The 9,214-nt window shown below is 52.2% G+C and overlaps 1 protein-coding gene across 2 annotated transcripts in view; it reads right to left on the bottom strand.

Annotated features, from left to right (window-relative positions):
* Window positions 1-998: 998 nt before the first annotated feature.
* Window positions 999-9,214, bottom strand: part of ELAC2 (elaC ribonuclease Z 2) — an 11,914-nt gene continuing 3,698 nt past the window's right edge. For both annotated transcript variants that reach the window (XM_008636340.2, XM_017737717.1), the window contains 16 exons: window positions 8,882-8,940; window positions 8,721-8,793; window positions 7,775-7,887; window positions 7,138-7,236; window positions 6,803-6,941; window positions 6,641-6,726; window positions 5,563-5,672; window positions 5,205-5,301; window positions 4,951-5,089; window positions 4,636-4,674; window positions 4,365-4,474; window positions 3,864-3,963; window positions 3,674-3,794; window positions 3,394-3,472; window positions 2,428-2,572; window positions 999-1,844 (listed from right to left, as the gene is read on the bottom strand). In XM_008636340.2, the coding sequence (XP_008634562.1) occupies window positions 1,602-1,844; window positions 2,428-2,572; window positions 3,394-3,472; window positions 3,674-3,794; window positions 3,864-3,963; window positions 4,365-4,474; window positions 4,636-4,674; window positions 4,951-5,089; window positions 5,205-5,301; window positions 5,563-5,672; window positions 6,641-6,726; window positions 6,803-6,941; window positions 7,138-7,236; window positions 7,775-7,887; window positions 8,721-8,793; window positions 8,882-8,940 (1,752 nt within the window). In that variant the 3' untranslated portion in view covers window positions 999-1,601. The remainder of the gene's footprint in view (window positions 1,845-2,427; window positions 2,573-3,393; window positions 3,473-3,673; window positions 3,795-3,863; window positions 3,964-4,364; window positions 4,475-4,635; window positions 4,675-4,950; window positions 5,090-5,204; window positions 5,302-5,562; window positions 5,673-6,640; window positions 6,727-6,802; window positions 6,942-7,137; window positions 7,237-7,774; window positions 7,888-8,720; window positions 8,794-8,881; window positions 8,941-9,214) is intronic.

The raw sequence follows: 9,214 nt of genomic DNA, 5'->3' as shown, positions 1-9,214 counted from the left end.
GGCAGGTCCTGTCCCTCAGCCCCGCCTGCCCTTCCCGACACCGCCGTACCTGCATCAACCACCTGACGCTGGAACTTGGGTGCTGTGGGCTCCTGCCGCCGCTGCATTTCCATTTTATTAATTCCTTCTGGGAGAAGCAGTTCACTGTTCTCCAAATAAAAGACCCTTCTTTAATTCCATGAAAAGCAGCACACGGATCCTGTGCAGGCCCAGGGCTGCTCGTGTCACCCCAGCAGTAACCAGGTCCTCCCCTGGGGCACCACAGCCTGTTCCTGCCTCTACCTGTACAGTAACAGGAACATTTTGTTTTTCCCCAGTCCCCTGCTATCCATAAAAGCCGAGCAGAGCTTTTCTGGAGGACACAGATGTGTCAATTCCCCTATCTCTGCTCTAGCCAAGCATAACATTAAAGCACAGCTCATCATCAAAAGATGCTTTGCTGACAGTCTGCTTCTTAATTTCCCATTAACTTAAAATGAAGTCTTAAGTCTTCACTTGTGTGCAAGTATCATCTCCTGAGCAGGGCCTGAGTGTCTTCAAGTTCTCTTTAAAAATGAATTCCTTAATTGAAATAGCACAGAACTGCCCTCCTGCTTCTGAACACAGGCAGTGGCAGCAGCGGCAAGGGAAGAAGCGAAGTTGACCCACAAAGAGCCTCAGAAAAACTCTTAACCACAGACCTCCCCCTCTCTGCCTGCTTTGCCAGCATCCCTGCATCCAGAACTGGAATATGCTCGAGGAAACTCCCAGCCATCTGATCCAGAGCCATTCAAGATCCCGTTAGTGCCAGCTTGGGCTGGCGAGCAAAACTCCTGTCCTGAGGGTAACAAGGCAGAGAGGCTTGTGCTGGCATGAAACAGCCACGAGGCTCCAGCATGATCCACACCCGATGGGCAAGATCTTGGTCTTTACCCCAGTGCTGAATCAGCCAGGCAAGGTCATTCTCCAGACAAATCGAGGTTTTTGTCTCCTCATTAGCAATCCACACACAACACAGCTTTCTGGAGGATGGCGAGCGGTTTATTCAGATTCTAAATAAAGGGTTTGGAAAGCTGATCTCTTGAAACAAAAAATCAGCAGAGAAAACCAAAATAAAATGGGAACACCGATGTACAGATGTATTCTCACCCCTAATTTAACCTAAACCCCTAACATTTTACTGTTAATTTTCCTCCTATCACCTGGGTTCTGATAGCTGGTTATGCCCCCCATCACTGAGACCAGCTCACCTTCTTCTGGCAAACCCACGGCCCCTCCAGGGCCCCTCACACCTGATCTCTTGCAAAGGTCACACCTGCTGCTGTTACATACATGTTAAATTAAAACAGTTCAGAGAGAAGAATTTTTGGTTAAAAGAAGAAACACCCCATGGACTGGTGAGGCCCCAGAACAGGAGCTGTGTGGGCAGATCCTGTCTCCACAAGGACCAGTGCTACTGACAACCCACTGGAGCTGCAGCCCAGGGAGATCCATGATGACCAAGCAAACCCAGATGCCCAGGCCAGCCCCTTTCCCGCAGCGCCGGCAGCACCGCGCGCTCCCGAGGCCTGCGGAGAGCCAGGCTTCTCTCTCAGAGCACAGCACTCCCAGCCTTGTCTCTCTCAGTTGACTGTTTTAAGCTTCTTGTCTGGCACTTCCTGATGGTTCTTGGCTTGTTTCCGTTTCTGGCACGCTGCCTCCGTGCTGTCCCCCCTGGTCAGTTTGTCCAGCACCAGGGCAGTCTCCTTCAGCAGCCGCAGCTCCCTCTTCTCCTTGCGCTCCTCCATCTCCACGATGTCGTCTGCAAACAAAGCCTTCAGGGGCGGGATCAGCTTCGGGATGGCCGGGAAGTCACCGAAACGTACCTGGAACAGAAGCACAGGAGCTCCTGCGTGACAACTGCTGTTTGATTCCCTTGCTCCCCCCCTTGCCTTCAGCCTGTGCAGACAGCAGGGCACTGCCCCTCTCTGTGTGCACAGAGCAGCCCTGACCTCAACGAGTTATTGAGGTTTTCTTCCCAGGAATGCTGTGACCCAGTACAAATTCTGAGTGACAGTGAGCTGCCCTCACTGCCACAGGTGCCTTCAGCCAGCTTTTGTCTCCCAGATGTCTGCTGCAGAAAGCCACTGGAGCAGCTCATCAGTTGGGATGGGAATGGAAGCAATATTAGTTTTTTTGGCTGGGAGTAGCAAGCACAGACTTGAGGTGACATGAGGCAAGTACCCAGGGTGTTAAGAGCTGGATTCAAGGGCCATCAGCGCCTGTCTCACACCAGTGTGAGGAAAGGGTGGCACAGGGTGTCTGCTGCCAGCAGTTGAAGGAGCTGTTTCAGAGCCTGCTCTTCAGGAGATGGAATATTGATAAAGCACAAGAGGAGCATTTAATTAATGAGCATCCCAAAGTAACCCTGACACCATTCCCAGGCCTGGCGCCCAGCTCCCAACTTACCCTCATGTGGTCAAAGGCAATGCCAACCTTCTCGCTGAAGTCTTCGCTGAACAGCGGGATCTTGGCGTATCTCTGACTGAAGTGATTGAGCATGATGAACTCTGCATTCATCTTCATCCCAGTCTGGATGGCCTGGGAGGTCGTGCTGCAAAAGGAACACACCCTGGTCACAGCCAGGCTGGCAGGTACTGCTGCTCTGCACCCAGGGTCACACCACACCAAGTGACCTCACACCTGCTGAGCATGGGGCAGCCTGCAACTTCCACACAACCCTGAACGAGGGAAAGCAGCTGTAATTGTTGGAGCCTTGCATTTAAGAGCTCCACAAACTGGGGACAGGCACTTGTCCCAGGGGTGTCAACAGGCCCAGCTCTTGTACTGTGACTCACAGGGAATTCCAAGCAGCTGCTCTTGGTCTCCCACGCTTGCTGGGAGCAGCACATGGAATCCCTGGCTGCAGTGCTCTCAGTGAGCTGTGGGGGTAAGAGGACCCTTCTACCCCCTGAGCTTAGTCCCAAGATGTAACCATGCAGAGGGCCTTTCCCTTGGGCTGGTCTATTTGTAGAGTTACCACTGTCTGCTTGAAAGCTTTCCCCGTTTCTTTTGGGGGATGCTGAGAGGAGCTGAGGTGGTTTCAGAGCTGCTGCAGTGACCAACACATCAGCTCCAGTGTAGAAGAGCTCTACGCACACCAGAACCTTTGACACGACTTGGGCCCCTCACCATCAGCTTCAAGGGCTACACCCAGCTGTGCAGCTTCCCCTTCTGAACAGGGACAGACAGCAGAACACACCCCACCTGTGGGTCTTCTCTATAGCTTCTTTTTCCATGCCATCTTCCAGCGTGGCTTCGTGGATCAGCAGGTTGGCATTTTTACCTGCACAAACAATCACATTCAATCTTCAGCTGAAGACTGAGCAGCCCAACTGCCTCTCCAGGAGCCCTCGACAGCAGAACACACCCCACCTGTGGGTCTTCTCTATAGCTTCTTTTTCCATGCCATCTTCCAGCGTGGCTTCGTGGATCAGCAGGTTGGCATTTTTACCTGCACAAACAAACAATCACATTCAATCTTCAGCTGAAGACTGAGCAGCCCAACTGCCTCTCCAGGAGCCCTCCTGTCCCTCCTCAGCCCCTCGCTGCGTGGCAGACACAGCACCAAAAGTTTGGGAGTGCCCACTTTGGGTACTGACAGATGGAGACCTTTCTCCAAGAGATTCTTCAAGCAGAGGGTTTTGTTACCTACCCATTTGCACTAAGGCCATGCAGGGCATTGTATCACCAGAATAAACTACTTTCCAGCCAGACTTGTGGATCACTGAACATGCAAAAGCATTTTTACAGTGTTGGACTTCACAGGTCTGAAACTGAACAAGGATACAAGTGTTAGACCCCAGGTCCCCTCCAGCCACAGAGCCCCCAGCTCAGGAACTCACCTCAGCCAGGTCGTAGCTCTCTAAGAGAGAGCTCACAAACTCCTTGGCTTTGGGTCTGATGTTCTCACAGCCTTTCACAAGAGACTGAGAAGGAATCATTCTGCGAGGGAGGGAAGAAGAGATAATTAAGGACAGGTACAAAATAAAACCTGATCTTCTCTTTAAGCAGCTGATTTCTCCTGTTTCTCATTCTCAGTTCAGTGATCTGTCTGTTTTACCTCTTGCTTTCATTGGTGCCCCAGTAACTCATCCAATCACTGTCCCCACTATCAAATACTCTTTCTTCTACTTGCCCTATGGAAAAGGGAAGCCTGCATGTAAACCTCTATTAAGCAGCACCACTGAATAACAAACCCTATCCTGCCCTCTGCAAACTGCACATCCTTGTTCTACAGGCAGTGGAAGGAGTCAGAATCACCTCCAACAAAGGGGTGGGGGAATGGATGACAAGGGCTTGCCTTGAATAAGGACCAAGGACATTTCTCCACACAAAACACTCACTTGATGTCTCCAAGAATCTCCTCACAGTTATTGTGGTACTCGTGCAGCCAAGGCATGATCTGCTCAGGTGCTACCAGAAACAGAGGGCTGAAAGCCTGACCAAGGGCTGCCTGCAAAAGCAAAAGTAGGGGAAAAAAAATCAGTATCAGGTGTACACCAAATCAGAGAGGAGAAATGCTAGAGAAAGGCTGGTGCTTCTCCACTACTCTGAAGTTCCCCTCCCCTCACCCCAAGCCAAGTTCAGGAGCAGAGAAACACCAGTGCTACTTACAAAAGCTCTCCTTCGCTCCATCAGGATATTCACCAGCCCCTGCAAAGGGAACAAAGGAGACACCAAGGGCAGTCAGAAGTGTCTGGGGAGTCAGTGGCAACAGAGCTACCACAGCTCAGCAAGCCCAGAGTCAGAACAAACAAGAAGGGAGAGGGGATTAGAACCACAGACAGATTGAGCAGTGCCTGGGGAATGAACGCAGAGAGGAATGCAGAGCAGGGCAGCCCACATTCATCAGCTGGAGCTACAGCTGAGCCCCAAGGTTCAGAGCACAGCTGCACAGAGCCCCTGCCCCTTCCCACACACTGAACCCACCGAATGATGATCCGTGTGCATGTGGGACACAAACACAGCCACCAGGTTACACAGCACTTGGTCAACTTGCTCTCCGTAGTGGCGGCAGAGCTGTCCAAAGGTTCCTTCTCCACAGTCCAGCAGCAGGGAGCGGGTAGCACTAGTGAGAGGTGACAGAGATATTTAGCAGCCACTGTAGGAGCTCTGAGCAGGGCCATGCAGGGAGGGGCATCTTTTGGTTTGGAAGGCAGAGATCAGAGAGCACTGGGGTTTACCTGGTGTTCACCAGCGTGGAGCTGACATTGCGGATTTTCATTGGAATTGCAGATCCTGTTCCCAAGAACACAATCTCAGGATAAGCACCCACATTTCCTAGAGAAAACAGACAACAAGGATTTGTAGGCAAATGTTCTCCACACACTGCCTGGTCAGACACCAGTTAATTTACCAGCCCAGTAACTCCAGAGCCAACATGTCCAGCACAGTCATTTTTGCCCCCCTCAGCATGAGGTTTACAAGGGAAGGCAGAACAAGCCCCAGCACTTCACAGCTTCATCTGGGCTCTGAAGCAGTGGGTCACCAAGAGCTCCTATTTTCCATCCCACTGATCCAAGCTAAGGTGCTGATCCATACCTGGTACAGCAGACAGGCTCTCTTTGCACTCCTTCACACGGGTCTGGAAGTCAGGGAGATCCAAGGCTTCACTAACAAACGTGTCAGGATCACAGACAGTCACAGCATCTCTGCAAGAACAGGCCATTATCAGGATGGGGCAAGGTAGGAACTGAAACAGCCCTTTCCAGAGCAAAGTGCCAAATTCCTGTGACAAAACAGCCTTAGAACAAAGGGACAAATGCTCTTTCCATTTTGAGGGGTTGGAGAAGGCACATCCACAAGTGTGGTGTGTGCCAAAAAGGCCTGGTTGGACTGAGCCAGGCACAGAATGATCATTCCACCCAAGTGGAAACACTCCTGCAATAGCACTTCATCCCATCCAGAGCTGCTAGGCACTAGAGGGCACTGCAAGGCAGCACAGAGGCTCCTGGAAGAGGAGCAGCCACCTAAAGGGATTCAGGCATTGCTGGAAAATTAAGAGACCTGTATCCTGGGCCTGCTTCAGAGCACATGCAGTACTACAGGCCTCCAGATACCTTATCAGAGAAAGTTAAACTCTTCTTGGCACCTGCATCCTCCTGTTGTGCCCAACAAAGCCAGAAATCTGAGCCATGGTGGCTGAAATCCCCTTGCCCCCTGTGGTGCCTGGACCTGTGTAGCTTCATCTATTTGCCCACCAGGAGCAAAGGCAGCATCTGTTTAACCACCTGGAGCTTTCAGCTCTAATGGCAGGCTTTCTAGGTCTTCAGATGGTAAGACTTTCACTGGGCTCCCCAAAACCTCTCTCCCTGCCCCGATCTGCTCTGCCACAGCCACAGCTGGGTGCACAGCATGAGTCAAAGCAAAGGACAAAGGACCACAAGGCTACAGGAGCAAGGGACAGAAACAGAACTCCAAACCACTGGCCAGGTGGTGTTTTCAGTGGTTCACTCATCCACGTGCTACACCTTGTCTGAGCCTTTCAGGGATAGGGACACCGTCCTCGAGACTGCCACCAGAAAGGATCTGCAGGGGATCCTGACACAGTGCCCGCCCTCACTGAAGAGCTGCTTCAAGCCAACACCCAAAACCTGGGAAGAAAAAGATTCCCACTGACCTCTGCCACTCCTGCTGAGGCCTGAGGTGGTATTTCAGGAGGCACTCCCCTCGCACGATGGGCACAGGGCAAGCAGCCTCTGCTTCCTGTGGGAGGAGGGTGACGTGAGACACGGCCTTTGCTCAGGGCACGAGGCACAGGGGCAAGGAGGGCCTGCATTACCTTGCTCTGGTAGGTGGTGAGCAGAGGGAAGATCTCTGGGTGGATGAGGTTCAGCTGAGTTTGGATCTTGTAGCTGCGTGGGTTGTGCACAGCAGAGGAGTTTTCATTGAGCACCAAGTGCTGAGTGCCAGGCCCGAATCTGTCAGAGGACAATAATGCACAACAGCTTCAGCCCCACATTAGCACTGCACACATGTTCACACCTGAGCTAAAAATCTCACCTGAGCCAGCAGAGCCCTCTTTTTAGAGCTCTTTTGTCTTTGGAACAAACGTGCATCACCAGAACAGGCTGCTGCCCACAGAGACAGGAACCCAGGGGCCACAGACCCACGTACCTCTCCATCCACTGCTGGTAGCGGCCATCTCGAAGCACTGACTCGGGAGTCATGTGAATGACCAAGGCCACCTGGTGCTCAGGAACTCCCTCCTGGTACCTGGGACACATTCCAACAAAAAGAACATCTCTGCTCCAGTCCATGTCCTTGGACATCCCCTCCCCTCTCCCACTTTGGTGCTACCACAGAAGCCCCCTGGGGCAGGCAGAGCAGGCATCTCCAGAGCACAGCCCAGGAGCTCCAGGCTCTGCATCACCAAAAGCAGGAGGCTCAGGGCCACCATTTGCTGACCCTCTACTGTCCCCCACAGGCCAGTTCCTCTTCTCCATCAACAACAACATCTGCAGAGCCTCCAGGAGCCCAAATGCTTCTGCACAAGCCCAACAGAGTTGTTATATGCAGTCCAGGCTTCCAGCAGCCAGGGAAGCAGCAGCCTCCACTGCTCCCCAGGCAGACTTCCACAGGACCCCACAGGTCCTGCCTTTCCTAAAAGCTTCAAAATGCACCACCAATCCTTTCTTGCATCAGTGCCAAAGAGCTCAGATATCAGCCATGAGAAACAGCATATCCAGACTACAAGAAGAGCTTCTCTTAGGCAAAGCTCAGCACTCAAACATTCCAGGTGCCCCAGCCCTACCTTCGGAAGGTCTCGTTTTCACAGACAGCATCCACAAAGCCCTCATGAGGACACTCCAGCACCAGGAACACTGGGCCAGGGTCAGTGGGAGTGCACAGCTCCTCAGGGAAGAGCTGCAGGCAGATACACAGTGGTCACACCACAACCAGCCTGGACTCACAGCCCTTCCTGCACCTCTGTGTCAGACTCCTTCAGCTGGACAGACCCAGCAGCCCCTCTCAATGCTCAGTACACCCAGCCAGGGCAGCTCTTGGGCCCTTTCTGCTCTCATTACACACATTTGCATTTTGCTGTGTAACAGCAAATCCCAACCCTGGCCTCAGAGAAACCACAACCTAACCTGAGGAGGGGAATTTTAGCAGTTTCTAAGTTCCCATGACAGAATTCAGATGGTAGCAAAAGCATGTTTGCGGAAAAAAAAAAGGCTCTATGAAATTCTTGTGATACTAAGATGTGCTGATCCTGTCTCGCAGGTCAGGATCTTCACTTGCAGATCCCCTGGGCCACGGCCAGAGCTGGCTCTGCCTCTCACTCCAGTGTTTGAGAGAGTCAGACCCTGTTCCCCAGAACTGTTGAGTTTCTTTTGGTGTCAGAGGTGCAAACAAGGTAAGGAGGGAGTGATGGCTACACAGGCATTCAACACCCAGACTTAAAAAATTCAGGTATTAACTCCACTAACTCACTCCTAGACCTGTATCAGTTTTGGGAAGGGAAGATGAAGCAGCTCTGCCAAACAGCAAACACCCAGCCATACCCACACAGGAGTTCATTCCCATGATCACCACCCCAACAGCCCCAGACATGCCACACTCAGCAACAACCTGGAGCTGGGACAGTCCCAGGACGTACTGGTAGGCAAAGCATTCTGCACAAAAGCCTGTCACCCTGGGAGCCCAGTGAAGGAGGGAGAGTGGGAAAGCCACACAGAAGCACAAACACATCTTACCTCTCTGCCTTCAAAAGTGATGCTCTCCCCATTTTTGAGAGCTGTAATTATGGGAAGGATGGCTGGAGTTCCCCTGAGAACAAGGCCACACAAATATTTAGCTTGCCAACAGCCAGGTGCCTGCTGCTGCCCCGTGCCCCACGCTGGGCTCTCATACTCACACTGGCAGGCCCATCTCCTGCGCTTTAGCTGCTAGGAACTTCCCCTTCCTTGGGTGAATCTGCAAAGAGTTAAACACAATCATCACCCAAATCAACACGGACAGGAAACAAGATCCATGTACCGCCACGTTAAGACTTTCTCCACAAATCAAGGGAATGGTTTTTTCCCTCTTCAGTTCCACAGCCACTGCTCCAATTTACCCCAAATAGGTTTTTCTAGACTGCCTGCTTTCCAGGATCCTGCTGCTGCTTCTTGCTCCCCTCTTTAGCCAAGCAAGCACAACAGCCTGCCCTGCCCTGAGGGTTAAGCAAGAATGGGACCTGTACACTCCG

The sequence above is a fragment of the Corvus brachyrhynchos genome, unplaced genomic scaffold (assembly GCF_000691975.1).
Source record: "Corvus brachyrhynchos isolate BGI_N302 unplaced genomic scaffold, ASM69197v1 scaffold236, whole genome shotgun sequence".
NCBI classification, from domain to species: Eukaryota; Metazoa; Chordata; class Aves; order Passeriformes; family Corvidae; genus Corvus; species Corvus brachyrhynchos.
Note: the sequence above shows the minus strand (reverse complement) of the source record. Positions and strands in the feature narration are given on the sequence as shown.